The sequence below is a fragment of the Sycon ciliatum genome, chromosome 8 (genome assembly GCF_964019385.1).
Source record: "Sycon ciliatum chromosome 8, ocSycCili1.1, whole genome shotgun sequence".
NCBI classification, from domain to species: domain Eukaryota; kingdom Metazoa; phylum Porifera; class Calcarea; order Leucosolenida; family Sycettidae; genus Sycon; species Sycon ciliatum.
The window spans coordinates 9,090,035-9,107,172 of NC_088650.1; the positions used below are offsets into that span (position 1 = coordinate 9,090,035).

The 17,138-nt window shown below is 45.7% G+C and overlaps 2 protein-coding genes across 2 annotated transcripts; one reads left to right on the top strand and one right to left on the bottom strand.

Annotated features, from left to right (window-relative positions):
* The first annotated feature begins 68 nt into the window (after positions 1-68).
* LOC135823533 (sushi, von Willebrand factor type A, EGF and pentraxin domain-containing protein 1-like) lies at positions 69-12,446 on the top strand. Its single transcript, XM_065336377.1, has 13 exons — positions 69-373; positions 3,097-3,216; positions 5,116-5,232; positions 6,094-6,273; positions 7,354-7,533; positions 7,819-8,013; positions 8,281-8,472; positions 9,167-9,295; positions 9,674-9,889; positions 10,798-11,061; positions 11,326-11,580; positions 11,889-12,131; positions 12,385-12,446. The coding sequence occupies exons 1-13, from the start codon at positions 259-261 to the stop codon at positions 12,444-12,446; spliced, it is 2,268 nt and encodes a 755-aa protein (XP_065192449.1). The 5' UTR covers positions 69-258.
* On the bottom strand, positions 12,425-17,128 carry LOC135823256 (uncharacterized protein K02A2.6-like). The gene has a single exon (XM_065336105.1). The coding sequence runs from the start codon at positions 16,987-16,989 to the stop codon at positions 12,790-12,792; it is 4,200 nt and encodes a 1,399-aa protein (XP_065192177.1). The 5' UTR covers positions 16,990-17,128; the 3' UTR covers positions 12,425-12,789.
* Positions 17,129-17,138: the final 10 nt, after the last annotated feature.

Genomic DNA, 17,138 nt, shown 5'->3' on the forward strand with positions numbered 1-17,138 from the left:
CGGAGAGAATGTTCATTATCGCAAGTACACCCACTTCACTAGCGGTAAGCAAAACACGGAGAATGTTGCAAGTCATTTTTGCCAACTTACCCCGTTTGGAACGGAAGTATTTTTTAGCCTATCTATTCTTCTTTCGTCTTCCTTGTCTCGTTGTGTTACTGTACATGTACGTGCACTACTGGTGTGCGTGCAGAGCTCTGGCGTCGTGTGTGAAGCAGTCGTTGGTGTATCTTCGTGTAAGCGTCAACATCGACTGGGATGGTTTACACACGGCGATGCCGCGATGTGGACTTACAACGTGCTGGACCGTGGCTGATTGTCTTGGCGGCTGTATTGTGCCGTGCAGCATGTGCGGAAAGCGAGACGCAAGCAGGTATGATAATGGTGTCAGCGTCCGCCAGTTCTCAGCGTTTGTCTAGAGGCCACGCTATATTCGTGTAGAATCCTAGCCTATCGGACACCATCAGCGTCTCAGAGTTACTTCTTCAATGTAGATAGCCTGATAGGGAATTATTTTGTCTCCATACAGTGTCCACAAGAAGTCATGAATATTGATTTATACAATTTTCTAAGTAGGCTGCCCGCAAGTACCTACACGGGCAATGCCAGATGATACAGTCTACATGCTAGAACGGTGCAGGTGCAGCGGTAAGGTCATGCATCATGATTCTGGCTTGCCACTGTACCTTAGACACTTGGAGGCTGGTTTTCCATCTTGTCACAGCATGCATCCAATGCAGGCGTTTTTTTTGGTGGAAGCAGCTGTCCATGGGTTGGGGTGATTGGTGAGAGGTGGGGCAAGGCTGTTGTACTTTCAGCTGTAGGGATCAGATAGGTGGCACAATGGAAGGGATCCGATGGGAGCATGACCATGTTGCCTTCAGTCCACGGTGCTCTGGGTCAAGCGATGCCTTTGCTTTCTCTTTATGCAGTAATGCCATGGCAGAAGAACTGGGTCCAATGGTATAGGTACCAAACATTCATTTTGCAGTCAGACACTGACCTGTGTGGGTGAAAAGAAGTGGATTTTTAAATTCAGCTCTTGCTCCCTAGCCTGTGGTTGACTGTTGACAGTTCCCTGTTGACAGCATCCGTCACAGTTACGTCACAGTTACGTCACAGTTACGTCACAGTTACGTCACACTAATGTCCAATACAGACAATGCACATGTATAATTATCATACATTCCTGGGGTGTAACCAGGGTTAGGGGGGGGGGGGCTTTAGGTTCCTAAGCACCCCCCTCCCCTCAGTTTTTCGATCACGTTTCGAGCTAAAACCATGGTACCCAAACCACTCAGCACATGTGAGATTCTGAGGTGCATGTTGCCGCTAGATACCGGTACTCGAATGATACTTTCAGCTCAGATCTACATGTACATTGATATACTTAGCTTCTTCTATTGCCAATGACAATTCAACGCCCCTACAACGGTTATGGGTGATACATACATACATATATAGTACATGGTCTCAAGGTCTGAAACCAAACTTGGTCAAATATCACCATGGATGATGTTGTTGCCATGCAAGAAGCATTATACATGTAGCTGAAATAGTGTGACGAAAATGTGCGTCTGCTCGTCACGCCGCGGTACGTTCTGGGATCAGTAGCTCTTATGGAGAAGGATTGCCCACCTTCCATAACGATAGCAGGCACAGCCGTGCAAGCCACCTCGGCAGTGAGAGCATCCTTTCCGCCTTGCACTAACACCGAATGCCTGCCTACTCAGAGGATTACGCAGGAGCCTACGTGCTACTATTCCCCTGAATTAAACAATGTAGTGGAATCAGAACTGGGACATGGTGCCCCACTCCGTTTTGCTGGTATCTTTCCTTCTACACTTTTCTGGACTGGGTTGTGTTTGGGGCCCGGAAAACACTTCACCACGCCCTTGGATGAGTATAGATTACCTTCATAGCATCAGCATAGGACCATTGGCCCTGTCAGTTTGTTTGTAATGTGTACCGAGTCGGTCAGGTCTGGAGTTCCAGCATACTGCAACATTGTTTGTAATGTGTACCGAGTCGGTCAGGTCTGGGGTTCCAGCATACTGCAACATTGATTGTAAAGACTCGGACTACTCGGCGCTTTCGCTTCCACAATTCACTTTGGCCGTTACCGTTGGTCTTCTTTTCGGGGCATTGCTTTGCTATTTCAAACTCCTATGGTCAACAGTCCACAAACGGCCACCCTCAAGGGAACAGCGACCGCAACAGCTCAAGAAAACTACTGGTATTATAGTCACTTGGACTATTAGTAATTGAAGTTCGGATACACCGCTTACCACCGGCACAGCAAAAGAAACAACTTCCAAAAATCACGATCAAATTTATGTTCTTGTGAATGTCCTGCATGATGAGTCATGACACTTACAAGTGCCGGCAAATTGTTGGTTGAAAGAACCCGCTAATTTTTTTCCGGCCAGAGCTGAGGTGTGACCGCTGCTATCCATGGTCTATGATGCGACTTTCGCGCCCCAGAGGTAGCACGGTCCGCTGGCTATGTAATGCAGCTTGGTACACGTAGAGCTGGATGACTGATTACAGCCATGAATAAAAGCATGCACTGCTTACTGTGAGCTGCATCGCTAAAAAATAGCAGACAGACATTTGCGCTAAGTGGGTTCCACTGCATACCGTATTTTACCGGCTTTAAGTAACCCCATTACTTAAGGCCTTGCTCTCCCGGTTCAATAGCGATTACACCCCGGTTGTAAGTCGACTGACCCTTCATTAATTCAGTTTTTAAGTCATAAAAGGTCGACTTATAACCAAAAACATTCGTTAATTATACGTGAGATAGAAATTGTAGAATGTCAACAAGATGATACTTGGATGACTAGTCAGGGGCGCCAGAGAGCAGTTGGAAGTAGTAGCGCTGGGGTGGGGGGGGGGGGGGGTCGGATTCTCCGGCGAACAAGGCACGGTTTTGCACCCAACATGCGCTCTGGGCGGACCATCCAGGAGGAAAAGTAGTACGACCACGGACGTACTGGTCGTACCGTGTGTGACGCCCCTGCTAGTGGATGGTTCAATCCAACCAGGCACTCGGCTTCACATCTGCGTGGTCTGCACTAATTCCTCCATTTCCAGGAGATGACTGCCTCACAGGAAACTATACGTGTCCGGACAATGCCAGTTGCACAAACGACAATGGAACATTTCTATGCGTCTGTGACGAAGGATTCACTGGCAACGGGACAGAATGTGAAGGTAAGATGATCAACAGACAGTCTTCAGTGCTGCTGCTGCTGCTTTTGCAGATTTATGGCTCGATAGAATATACATTGACTATGCAGGGGCGTTGGAAGGTATTTTAGTGTGGTAAGGTCAGCCATCTGAAGTACAGTTTACTCATGAGGAGGGTTGGCTGAGCCGAAAATTTTGGAAATTTAGAGTCCAGATCAGTGTATTTTATTGGTTCCAGGGCATAGATTAACGGCCGGACATCGGACATTTTCCGGCCATTTTCGGCCACTGACCGGACGTTTTCAATTTCACCGGACATAGTGTCCGGTCAAAAAGGAAAAAAAGAGCAGCGACCTTTCGACCTTTTTATGCAGAGTTGGGCTTTCTTCGGAGCTTCGTGCCAAATGCGACTTGCATATCGTACAACTAACACGTCTACACCGTACTCCGTAGCCTCGATCCCTCGGCCTCAGGCGTAGACTTCACCATAATCCGCCTGTAGTAACGCGGTTGCTACAGTCAATTCACACTTTCGACCTTTGGTACATGCATGGTGTCGACTTCGCACCTGAATCTATGGGTTGCACTGCAGTGCAGTTGTTCGCTCTTGAGAGGAAGATGTCCTCTTTTATTTTTCACTCTTTCACTGACCAGGAATGCAGATAGTCTTTTAGAATGTCTTCTGGAAAGCGAAAGGGAGATTCAGAGGACTTGCCGCCGGGCAAAAAAGTCCGTGGTGTGAAGGCCGCTACTTGCGATAAGTGGATCTCGGACAATGATGTAGAGCTGACTACTTCCGCCTGGCTGATTTATGACCTGCAGAAGAACGATCGGCTGTTAGCAGAATGTTTGAAGTGTTCCGTGTGCATCAAGTTAGTAGACAGAGTCCGCAGTTGTAAAAACTTCAGCGAGGCTTTCATAACCGGATCCAAGAACCTGAGAACATCAGCGTTCAAGGATCATGCTGGAACGGAGATGCATAAACGAGGAATGAATCTTTTCCGCAGGCAAGAGTGTCCCGCTCGAAATGCCCTCGAATTCGGTCCAATTGCGAAGGCACTGTGCGAGATGGACGATGGTGCTGCCGCTATTGCACGACGCAAATTTGAACTGACTTACCTTCTCTGCAAGGAGCATATCGCGTTCGCAAATTTCATGACTGCAACGCTTTCTTGTACATACATTTGTCGTCAGTAAATAGTTCAGTTTCTAATACAAATAAATTGGCGAATTGTACATAGTAATGTGTGACATACGTCCACATAATGAGTCATTGTAAATATACTTCAGTACTACTAAAAAAAAGAAACACCCTGAAAATGTGTTGTGGAAAATGTCCGGGCATGTCCGGACAGATTTCAAAACGGAAGGACATTTGTCCGAGCTAAATGAAATCCTTAAGCTATGCCCTGGGTTCATGGGGTACTTGGGGCAAGAAGTGGTACAGTCAATAGGGCTTGAAAGTGATGACGTCAAAACAGCCAGGGAGTAGTAAGTTGACATCAGATTTCTATTTTTGGATCCACTAAGGTGTGACTTTGCTATTGCCTAAGTATGTGGGTGCATAGCAACCCACTCATGTCGCATGCAGGTGTGACATTTATTTCGCCACCAGTTGTAACCCCGCCCCCAGTAGCCAAATCAGTCAGTTTCACTGGCTACATCACCATGCTGTGGGTAAGACCGCTTGAAATGTGCTTGGATCCATACAAAAACTGGATCCAAGTGGATCCAGTTTTTGAATTTTTGAAATTGTTGCTATGCTGTGACGTAGCACTTTCAAGCCCTATACCGTAGTGACCGTACCGTGTCCGACGCCCCTGCTATTGACCGGCATTGATTATTCACATTGCAGCAAGGTTGACGATTTCATCACTCAGGCAACTTTTAGATTCACGCTTCGCAACGATTGCTCCATTCCAGGTAGCAGTGAATGCTTGACAGGAACTTGTCCTGACAATGCCAGCTGTACGAACGAGAATGGAACATTTCTGTGCGTCTGTGCTGAGGGATTTACTGGCAATGGGACAGAATGCGAAGGTAAGGTGACAAGCAGAAGGATAGTCTTGCTGCTGCTGATGCTGATGCTGGAGATGTAGGGCTCGATAAATGCAAATTGACCATTGTTGGAACAGACCCGTGAATAGCTGTTGGGACAACCCCAGCAGAGGCAGACACAGGTATTATTTTGTCCCGCAATGAAAGCATTGGGGACCGCAATGATAAGTGTTTAGAAATACACAATATCCAGAGTAAAGGACCAAGACCAGCCGGCGGCGGATTCTTTTTATGACATTAGTCTTTACTACATCCTCCACCCGCCACCACCATGCACTCTTAGCCAAAATAATGCACAGAATGTACACACACCAGCTTGGATGGAGGATGTAGTAAAGTGATATATGGCCGAAAGCCCTCAGTGTCGCAGTATTTTCTGGGACATTTGTCTTCCGTGTCTTTCGGCTCCCTAAGACCATCATGTGTAGCCATCGGTCAAAAGTGTAAAGAATTTGAAAATCGCAGCAACAGCGGTCAAAACAGAGCCATGGACAATGGCTCCATTGCATCCTGATATGCATGTCAGGAAACTGGCAAGAGTTGCCTGAGGGTTTCCACAGCCAAGATGCTCCGAGTAGCGACTAGTCGTGAAGGCTTCTTTTGTCTTCGGTGTTTGTATGTTTGTGTGTATGCGTGTATGTGTGTGTGTGTGTGTGTGTGTGTGTGTGTGTGTGTGTGCATGTGCGCGCGTTCGCGTGCACGCACATGCGTATACCACAGGATACTGGTTGCAACAATGATTTTTCTATCAGGTTGTTTTGTTTGACATTGCAAAAAGCACCTAGGCCACTGGAAACACTCATCAATTTTGGGTTTGCACTCTTTCTCGCCTCTCTCTTTCAGTGATTACATGCAGCACTGGACCCGACGATGCCTCTGTCGCCGTGATGGGCTCTCTGACAGTACGCTATCCCGAGACGGTCCAGTACGCTTGCAATCCTGGGTATAGTTACGAGTCGGGGGATCTTGTTCGCACGTGCCTGGATACAGGACTACTCTCCGGCACAAGTCCAATATGTATAGGTCAGTGTATACCCAATGCTGTAGGCAGCTAGTTGTTTCGGCCATCTAGGCCTCATCAGTACAGCTACGAGCTTTTAGTAAGCCGAACTATGAGCCATGGTGGGAAAGTGGCACCACAGACAGAGTTTGAATGAAATCAACAAAGGTCTTCTAGTAGTGGCGGGAAAAAGGTTAGCATAGCTTGTCGCTCTAGCACCAGAGTGCTCCATCTACGAAAAGTAGCGAGCGATGAATAGGGCAGCAGCACTAAAGCAGCCTACCGAGAGTGCTCAACAAGACGACTGCCGAGAAGCGTAGTACCCAATGCTGTCGACAGCTAGCTGTTTGGGCCATCTAGGCCTCATCAGTAAGTTTCTGGGGTGGAGAAAAAGTTGTCGCATTTGTGTACATGATTTGCTAGTGTTTTGTGGAATCAAGCGCACTCAACAGTATCGACATCACATTCAAGAATACCTTCTCCTTTGACTGTGATTGAGGCAACAGCCTGGTAGACGATCATCTCATCTGTCAGGCAAACTGGATTTGGAGTATAACAACAATGCTGTTGTCGTCGAGGGTTTTATGGCTCCGACGATAGGCTCTTCCGATTACTCTCACATATACCACACACAGAGGACAGATAATTGGTTCTTGCTCATCGAGAGTCTCGGGAAGAAATGTGAGAGAGAAGAAAAGAATGCGTACAATATACGCATGTGCGCTGTGGCGCAGCCCGCGCGCGACCCGCACGGAGTCTGCGAGGACACAGCACCACACAGAATAAATACACCTGAAGGGAGATCGATGTCGTTGAGGTCACGGACGGGACCTCCATGAGATCACGGACAGCACTGTCATTAGTTTTAGAAGTACTGCGCAACCCAATTTCTTCATTCACTACTGAGAAACTGTCCTGCCTTCTATCACCGTACTCCTTCAGTATTGATATACAGTCAAACCTCTTTAGGAAAACGACACAAAGGGATCGATGTCTTAACCGGTAGAGCACGAGACTCGTATTCTCAGGGCCATGAGTTCGAGCCCCACGTTGGGCGCCAAAAGAATCCTCAATTTTTGTATCGATGGTCTGTCTTTCTACAGCTGTGCAGTGCGAAGACGTATCCGGAGAGAATCTTTTGGTCGAGGGAACTGATCGGTCTTTCATGTCACGCCTAAGACTTGGTTGTCGTCTTGGCTCGGTTTTGAACACAAACGAGATCACGACGGAGATTACATGCAATGCCAGTAGAGAATGGAGCCCCGGGATACCAGAGTGTAATAGTAAGTCAAGCAGCACGTATACAAAGGATTGTCTTGCAATCACAGCGTATCTCTCCCTTATGTTAGGCAAAGTCCATGATCTAGTTAGTCACGGCCAATCTCTTCCCTTCTCCTCTCTATCAGAATATTGCAGCTTTGCCTACAGATGTGTGTTTGTGGTGGAACCCGCCTGCAAGCATGTGCCCGAAAGCCACCCTTCTGAATGCATGCGACTCACCTTGGTTCAAGACAGTAAGTACATCCGGTCGACAACGGCGCGTGTGCCGTGTCTTGTTGTTCCTGCAGTTGTGAATTGCACTGACTTGGATGACCCAGACAATGGATTCCTGAGTGATAATGTATTCTCGAACGGATCGGTTGTAGAATTCGGCTGCAACGAAGGGTTCAATTTTTCCACACCGTACAACAGCTTGGAGTGTCAAGTCTTGGAGCAGGATCCTCTGGAGGGTGTTTGGTCTGCAAGAGAGCCAGAATGTTTGAGTAAGTCAGCTGTGTAGCGATCCTTTGTAGGGAAATCTGACCTCATGAATAGAGCGGATCCACTTTTATGGAATAGACCAGTTTTTTTATGGTCGTGCATGATGTCGAATTGCTATCCTCTGGATCTGTAATAGGAAAGTTTGAATGTATCCACCTCAGGCCCTGAAATGAATTGGTGGTCTGTTGCTCAATTGGTAACAACCCGCCATCTTGAAATTTGAAATACATTATAGTGTTTGCTGTTGGATGCTGTGATTTCCCCTGCAGTCATCAACTGTACATTTCACACTGTATCAAGTCTTGTACTGCCTTTGTTTGACACGACTGATGGCCAATTGCCATACACATCCTTCATCAACTACACTTGTGTGGCTGGGTACGAAGTGTCCAACCCGGAGGATGAGTATCAGCAGTGCCAAGCTGATGGTGTCTGGTCTAGTCAGCCACCAGTCTGTGAAGGTATGTATAGTGTGTAAAGGTATGTATAGTGTGTGAAGGTGTGTATAGTGTGTGAAGGTGTGTATAGTGTGTGAAGGTATGTATAGTGTGTGAAGGTATGTATAGTGTGTGAAGGTATGTATAGTGTGTGAAGGTATGTATAGTGTGTGAAGGTATGTATAGTGTGTGAAGGTATGTATAGTGTGTGAAGGTATGTATAGTGTGTGAAGGTATGTATAGTGTGTGAAGGTATGGACAAAGGAACTCTTGGGAAGTTTTCTCACCCAATTGATCAGTGTCAAGCAGGCAAAAAAGTCAATGAAAAAAAGGTAAAGTATCGTGTCCGTCGAAGGTCATAGCCTTCTCTATGTGTGTCTTCATGGCTAACGTTCCTGTTTTACAGTCTTTGCACTCACTTCACTGCTGTGTGCAATGATGTGAAATCAATCCTTCCCAGTACAGATATAGACTTTCTTTCTACTGCTTGTCATTACGATAACCACACCAAAACTGTTGTACTTTTCTATGTTTCATTTAGACATTGACGAATGTATCAGCCCTGACTTGAACAATTGTTCAATGTTTGCTGAATCCTCATGTTGCTAAATGTAGCGGGCAATGCGTATTGCAGCAGCACTATAGCAGCCTACCGAGGCTGAGGCTAATTACCGAGGCTAATTTCTAATCCATATTTATCTGGGATGATCTCTTTCAGATATCAATGAATGTGTTGAAGGCACGCATGTGTGTGACCCGAATGCTAACTGCAACAACACATTTGGTAGCTTTACCTGTGAATGCCATCCATGCTTCAAAGGCTCTGGGGCTATAGGAGACTGTCTGTGTAAGAAACTGCAGTTTGGGTTCATTTTCGTGTCCTGCCATGTTTGATTTTCAACTTGTCTTTTACTCAGCCAGTAAAGCTTAAGTTAAAGCCTGCTAACTGCAGGCTTCAAGGACATTCATGCTTAAAATGTTACTGATAACTTGGCTTTGAATTATTGCCAAGGCTTGGCGCTTGCTCTGACTCTTTGTATGATCTATAAGTAGCTTACAACCAAGAGTCTATTTTATGTAACTTTCTATCTAGATGCTAGCTGAAGAAATCCATCTCTTTTCACGTGCAAGAAGATAAAATAAGTGCATAGGACTTTTCACCATGCCCCGCTGTCATATTCTTGCTTGAAGTTTCATCTGATCAGGATACTGTGCTGTTCTTCAGTTGTGAGCTGCAGCTTGGAGAATACTACTGTTCCCAGGAGCAACTTTTCGTTGCTGATATCTGCCGAGTCTCCACTACTATTTGACAGCAGTTCGCTGAACTGCTCTTTTCAGATCAGCTATGACTGCCATACTGGATACAATATAACATCTGGGAATCTACGACGAGAATGCCTGCCTGATAGGACGTATTCTGGATTGAGACCCGTCTGTAACTGTAAGGATTCGTTAATAATTTTTCGACATTAATAAAAGAATTTTCATCTAAAGAGTGAATAGCAACTAAATAGAGAGGGTTGTCAGTTGACAAACCCCCTTATATTTAACTGTAAGTATGCTGTGAAACATCCCATTACGGTGTCCCTTGTAGGATTGATAGTGTTGCGACAGGGTGACACAAACAGAAGCGGATTGCAGTGTGCGGTTTGAGCAGCTGGGCACGTGTAGCTGTGCTCCTAGTGTACTCAGCCCAACAGCTTTGATATCTTGATAGCTGAGTGCCATTCCTTTGCAGTGCTGCCAACTGACTGTATTTGTTCATATATTTTACGGAAAATTGAAGCATTGTTCGCAGTACGAGTTTGAAATGAATTTTTCACTGAAACATGTGCTGTAGCATTGAATTTGTGAAATCTGTGGTTGAATCTTGCCCAATACACTGTATCCCGCAGTGCAAATGAGCCTATAACAATGTTCACCAGCTATACAGAGGTACGTGACATACATGCATGTTCAAGAGTACACCAGGGCAAACTATCTTTCAGTTGACTTATAAATACAATGTTATTTCAGTTGCAGTCTGTTGTACTTAGATCATTAAATCGATGGAAAATCTGCCAAGAGGCACAGGTCAGTATGCAAAGGTCCGGGAAGTGCTTTCTGATGCTGCCATTTTACACGATTAATTTCACATACCTTACGAACATATTTGCATATGGGTCTACTAGCTGAATATAATACATACACTCATTTTCTCCAGATATTTCTTTGTCCTCCATATCCTTGACTCCGACTCCTATCTCCTTGCGTTCCTGCCAGGACTACCCAAAGGAAGACTAATGGCAGTGAGTTTCCGTGACCCTGTTGATCTTTGCTTGTTGTGTATCATGTGTGTGTACAACCTAGTTGTGAACTGCACCTACCCTGGACCAGGATGGTATGCCACACAGATATCCAGTAACCTCACTGATCCAGATGAAACACTCAATACAACAGAACGAGATAATTTCTTCTTTCCTCGGGACATGGTCGGTCCTGATAGATTTCGCTACCTATCCATGGCGACATTCGAGTGTCTCGAAGGCTATGCTCATCCGCGCAACCTGACAAACTCAAGCCGCTTGTGTCTGGCTAGTGGTATGCTGGACGGTGAAATACACCACTGCTTTCGTAAGTATGACATGTACTGGCACACTGTAGCTCCATTATTGTTGATGATTCATATCATATGGTTTTGTGTAATCAAGTAAGGATATACCCGAAGACCAACTGAAGACAGTTGCAGCAATGACTGTGTCTTGGTTGGTCTCGTGGTGAACACTTAATCAGTGCAATGAGAAATACATGGGGATAGTCTAGGCCAATGCAGCATGCGTTTCACAGCTGATCACCACCGGCTGTTTTATGCTATTTCTTCACTGGTGTGTCCTACAGGACGGAATTGCTCAATTCTAATGCCGCAGACCAACAGCATACTATACAAGCTCAACTTCACGAATCCAGCATACCCGCTGAGTGAGATCCAACAACTGCATGACGGATTTGAGGAGGCATACCGGACGAACTTCTCCTACACAAATCGATTCTTCTTTGACTGTAATCAAGGATATCGTCTTGCACAGGGCGAAAGCAATGTAACAGAGTGCTTATCGAATGAAAGCTGGTCACATCCTGAACCTCCATGTAGTCGTAAGTGACCTAGTGAATAGGTAGTGACAATGCCGTTTGTGACGAGAGTTTCATGTTTTCAAATGCCGTCATGTTTGTGATACCTTGCCTGTTTTGGGGTGGACTGTAAGTTCTATTTCAAGTATGAGTTTGACAAAGACACACACTATGATGTAGTCTGAATAATCTCGTTATGTTCAGTCTGTATTCAGTAATCAAGCAGCATCTTCCTGATCTTACCAGAAGCCTCAGCAAATGAATTGGTAGACAATGCTGCTTCACATAGAAGTGCTAACCCGTCATTTCCTTGTTTAACCTGTCCTTTGCAGCCATTCCTTGCTCACCTCTACCGACCGTGTATTTTGCTGACAAAATCTCAACACAGATCGGCTCACTAAACGGTCTATTTTATGACAATGAAGTTCAGTACACATGTGATGGAGGCTTCACCGGCAGTGGCACACTGAAATGCACTGATCCGGGTTATGAGCACACTGTGAGACCAACAGAAGGAACATGGATAGCACTGGAGGAGAATCCACCGTGGACACCACCTGATGTCACCTGTCACCGTAAGTTTACCTTACTGTGTAAGAAATCATGCAAGTACATGTACATTGGTTACACTGTAGCCAAGCAGAGTTGTCAGATGAGTGGCCCTATTCAATTGTCATCAACTCACAGGTACAATGAAACAAAATTTCCCGCCATAGTAAAACTTGTGTCGCATGTTTTACTGTTATGTGTACTCAACCCCACAGCTACTTTGGACCTGTCTCATCAGCGTTGCTATGTGTTGTGTATCCACGTACACCCTACATGCAGTCTCACACGCAGCTCACCAGAGTCAACCAGCCGGCATGGATACATGTAGAGTAAGACCATGATTCAGAGCATGCGCAATGAGTATATACAAATGCATACAGAGTACATAATATATTACATCAGAGTGCATATATAACAATATCCCCCTCGCAAAAAGAGGTAACACCGAAAACAAAACATTTTCATGACAAGGAACAATAGCATAGAACAGACAATGTAATAATGTACCATCGTCTGACGTGCCAATTATCAAAGTTCAATGTTCTATGTGTGGTATGTACTATACAGAGCATTATACTGATATATACAAATGCAACAAGAGAACCACGTACATGCATTCACGATCATCTCAATCAATCCATGCAAATAATATAATAATTACATATCCTACATGTATAAAATGTCTCATCCGTTATACCGAGCTGGTCTTACGACTGACCGACCAGATCGAGTCACCTGCCGGTCAACAGGTACAGCATCAGCTGGGGCTGTAGAAGCTAACGACTGTTGACCCTGCTCATCCTGCGACTGTTGCATGGGCTGCTCTTTCTGCTGTGAAGTCGTCGGCTGTTGAGCCTTCTGAGGCGGCAACTGCTGTGGCACCTGCTGCTGCTGCGGCTGAGGCTGTTGCTGTTGTGGTGACAGTTGTTGTTGCTGCTGCTGCTGCGGCTGGAGTTGTTGCTGCTGCGGCTGGAGTTGTTGCTGCTGCGGCTGGAGTTGTTGCTGCTGTGGTGCAGAACGTGTCTGTTCTGCTAACTGAGAAAGTGGTATTGAACGTGACCGGAGTTGGTTACGGTGTCGTTTCCAGACCACATCATTTACCTGGACAGAGTAATTCATAGCACTGCAGATAGAGAGAACAACACCAGGGACCCAGGTTGTACCATGGTTTTGAAAACGTAACGCAAACACAGCATCACCCGGTTTGTATTCTGGTAGCAAATGCTGGTTTTGATTGAAAGATTGTGCCTCCGCATTCCGTGTTGTTTTCAAAGCATCATAACGTAGTCGTGGTTGGCGATTAAATAGCATTTCTGCCGGTGATTTACCATTCGCCGTAGGAGTTGACCGAAATGTCATTAGAAATCGTTGTAGTCGTGTATCTAGGTCGTCACCTTCTGTTCCCATTGCTTTCATTTTAGCTTTAAAATGACCGACATATCGCTCAGCGAGACCGTTTGTCTCCGGATGGCCGGGAGCTGAACGAGTGTGTGCGATTCCATTTTTCTGGAGAAACGAGGTAAATTCAGCACTAGTGAACTGGGTCCCATTATCACTAACGATGTGAGTGGGTAGACCGAATGTGGCAAACAAACGTCTCAAAGCTTTGATAGTACCCGTTGATGTGGCATGTGTCATCGGGACAATTTCCAGATATTTCGTATACGCATCGACAATCACCAGAAACATTTTGCCCATGAATGGACCCGCAAAGTCTATGTGCAGACGACGCCATGGACCCGACGGCCATGACCAGGTAGCATAGGATTTACTAGGTTTGCGTGCCTGTTCTTGACACGTAGCGCACATTTTGGTGGTATCTTCAATTTCGTCATCCATCTTTGGCCACCAGAAATATCGACGTGCCATACGTTTCATTCGTACAGCGCCTGTGTGTTCCGAGTGCAATTCACTCAAGAGCATCGCGCGCAAAGCCATGGGGATTACCACTCGTTCATTCCAGAGTAATACATCATTTACAATAGATAGTTCCCAGCGCTTTACAAAGTACGGCTGTAACTCCACCTCTTTCACATGCTCTGGCCAACCATTCAAAGTGTAGTGACGAACACGCTCTAGAACTGGATCATCTCCAGTGGCATTCAATACAACTTGAGCATCAATGAGCTCGTCCTCAATGAAAAGTACACGTGTTTCACCTAGTTCCGGGGTAGAAGGATTTCCAGAAATTGGTTTTCTAGACATGAAATCTGCCAGAACATTTGCCTTTCCCGCAATGTGTTGGATGGTGTAGTCATACGCTGAAAGTAATAACTTCCATTTCTTTAATCTGGAAGAAACCAGGAACGGAACACCTTCCTGCATGCCGAACAATTTCACCAGAGGTTTGTGATCAGTTTCAAGGACAAATTTCTTTCCCAGGAGATATTGGCGAAATTTGGTTGCACCAAACACAAGAGCGAGTGACTCCCGTTCAATATTTGAATAGTTTCTCTCCGCTTTATTCAACAGACGAGACGCATACGAAATGGGTTGGTAATCACCATTTTCGTTTTTCTGTAAAAGAACCGCACCAAGACCCGTTCCTGATGCGTCGCATTGCAAGACATGCTCCAGACCCGCCGAATAGTGCGCCAAAACCTCCGTGGAACATAAAGCATTCTTTATCGTAAGGAACGCTGTCTGTTCAGAATCTGACCATCTCCAAACAGTATCTTTCTTTAGCAGAGCGTAAAGTGGCGCCATAATCCGAGCAAAATTGGGTATGAATTTGCGAACATAATTCGCAGACCCAATAAACGATTGAAGCTCACTGACGGACGTAGGAGCATTGGCATTAACCATAGCATCGATTCTTCCTGGCGAAGGCGCCATACCACTCGCACTCAAAGTATGACCAAGGTACGAGACTTGCGGTAGCATGAACTCGGTTTTCGTGGCTTTCAAACGCATTCCCGCATCTTGTAGCCGCTGCAAAACCATTTCCAGATTTCTTTTGTGCTCTGCATCATTTCGACCTGTGACTAGAATATCATCTACATACACAATGCAGCCATCGATACCCGCCAGGAGAGTCTCCATAGTACGCTGAAATATGGAGACTGCTGAATGAATGCCAAACGGTAGACGTACATATTCAAACAGACCACGGTGGGTATTGATTGTAGTATACCCCCTCGACTTAGGATCAAGCTCTAGCTGGTGGTACGCCTGAGATAAATCAAGCTTCGTAAACTTCTGCCCACCATTCAACTTGGCACGAATTTCGTCTATGGTAGGTAACGGATATTTTTCTAAATCCGAATTAGCATTGATGGTGCGCGAGTAATCAGCACAGATACGTACATTTCCGTCTGGTTTTTGAACCGGAACCGTAGGTGAAGCCCATTTCGAAAATTCAACTTTGCGTATTACACCTTCCTCCTCCAGTTTAGAGAGGCCTTGCTCGTATTTCTCCCGGATTGCAAATGGTACTGAACGAGCCTTCATGTACACAGGTTTTGAATCATTTACACGCAAAGTGACCTGAGTTGAATTTAATTTGCCGACAGTTGACGTGTCAAACAAACTCTCAAATTTCTGAAGCATTTCCTCCTGCAGCTTTGCGCGTATAAGAGCATTATCAATTTCAGACTTCACCGAGAATATTTCCCTCCATTCTAGTTTGAAAAGTGAGAGAAGATCTCTGCCCAACAGAGATGGACCATTTGTATCGACAATGCGCAAGAGAACAGTGTGCTTTTGCCCATTTATTGACACTGGAAATTTCCCTTCACCTAAACAGGGGATGATGGAACCGGAAAACCCAATGAGCTGGACTGATTGAGTTACAAGAGACGACACTGGTGCACCCAATTTCTCGTAATCAGATTTGGTGATGATGGATACAGCACTACCTGTATCGATTTCCATGCAAATTGGTGAACAAACATCATTGATTTCCGCCATTACAGTATACGGAGGGTGTTTTCCACTACCCGATCGAATCTTGTAGATAGGCATATCATCAACATCACAATCAGAAACGATCTCACCTCGATCATCAGGTTCGTCATCCACGTGGTGAATTTCACCTCGTTTCTGCTTGGTGATGCAGGCTCTTTCGAGATGTCCTCGTTTCTTGCAGTATCGACAAGTAGTAGATCGATGAGGACACTTGTCAGCCATATGCAAATCAGATGTACAACGATAACAAACCTTGCCCTTCGTCGACTTTGACCCTTTCTGGTCCTGCGAGTGATTTGGCTTTCTAGATGCACTTGCTGACTTGGATTTACTGGTAGTGGTAGCTCTCATCTTGTTGACTGACTCGGACGGCGTAGATGTTGATCTAGTACTAGTAGTAGTACCTGGAGTAAGCTGCTCAGCAAACATGATGGCGCGCTCCTCCCGTAAAGCGATATCCAGCACATCCTGAAACTTCTTCGTCTTGCTGTCAGGACTAGTCAGAATCGTCCGCTTGATCTCCTGACTGTAGACTCCTGCCATAAATTGATCTTTTAGGGATCTGTCTAAATGCGACCCAAAGTCGCAGGCTACTGCCGCACGTTTCAAACGATTTGCGTAATCTACCAGCTTTTCCGCTGGTCTCTGGTTGCAATCGCGAAATTGAAAAGAAGAAGTCATCGTGGAACGCTCCACTCTGTAATATCCATTCAGTAGGTCACAAATCTGCTCGAAGGTCTTGTCCGATATTGACTCCGGCAGACAGAGGTTCCGCAAAGTGGAGTAGACGTCTTTCGACAGTGAAGAGATTAGATGTGCAATCATCTTCTTACGTACGCGTTCTTTCTCCGATGAGTTTGCACTGGCTGAAACAACACCGATGTCATTTGCGAGAAAATAAAACTCAAGCCGTTCCCGGTACTCCGCAAAGTCCCCGCCAGAAAACTGCTCCAGGGTGGCCTTCCCTGAAGAGGCCATGGTTTACCAAATTCTCGCAAGCACTCAACTAAACAAATTATCTCAAAACAAAATTTTCATCTTCGTCGCCATTTGTTGTGTATCCACGTACACCCTACATGCAGTCTCACACGCAGCTCACCAGAGTCAACCAGCCGGCATGGATACAT

Coding starts and splice junctions, on each gene's coding strand:
- LOC135823533 (XM_065336377.1), top strand. CDS start 259: ATGGTTTACACACGGCGATGCCGCGATGTGGACTTACAACGTGCTGGA. Junction 5,233..6,093: donor CAATGGGACAGAATGCGAAG/GTAAGGTGACAA, acceptor TCTCTCTTTCAG/TGATTACATGCAGCACTGGA. Junction 8,473..9,166: donor TCAGCCACCAGTCTGTGAAG/GTATGTATAGTG, acceptor GATCTCTTTCAG/ATATCAATGAATGTGTTGAA.
- LOC135823256 (XM_065336105.1), bottom strand. CDS start 16,989: ATGGCCTCTTCAGGGAAGGCCACCCTGGAGCAGTTTTCTGGCGGGGAC.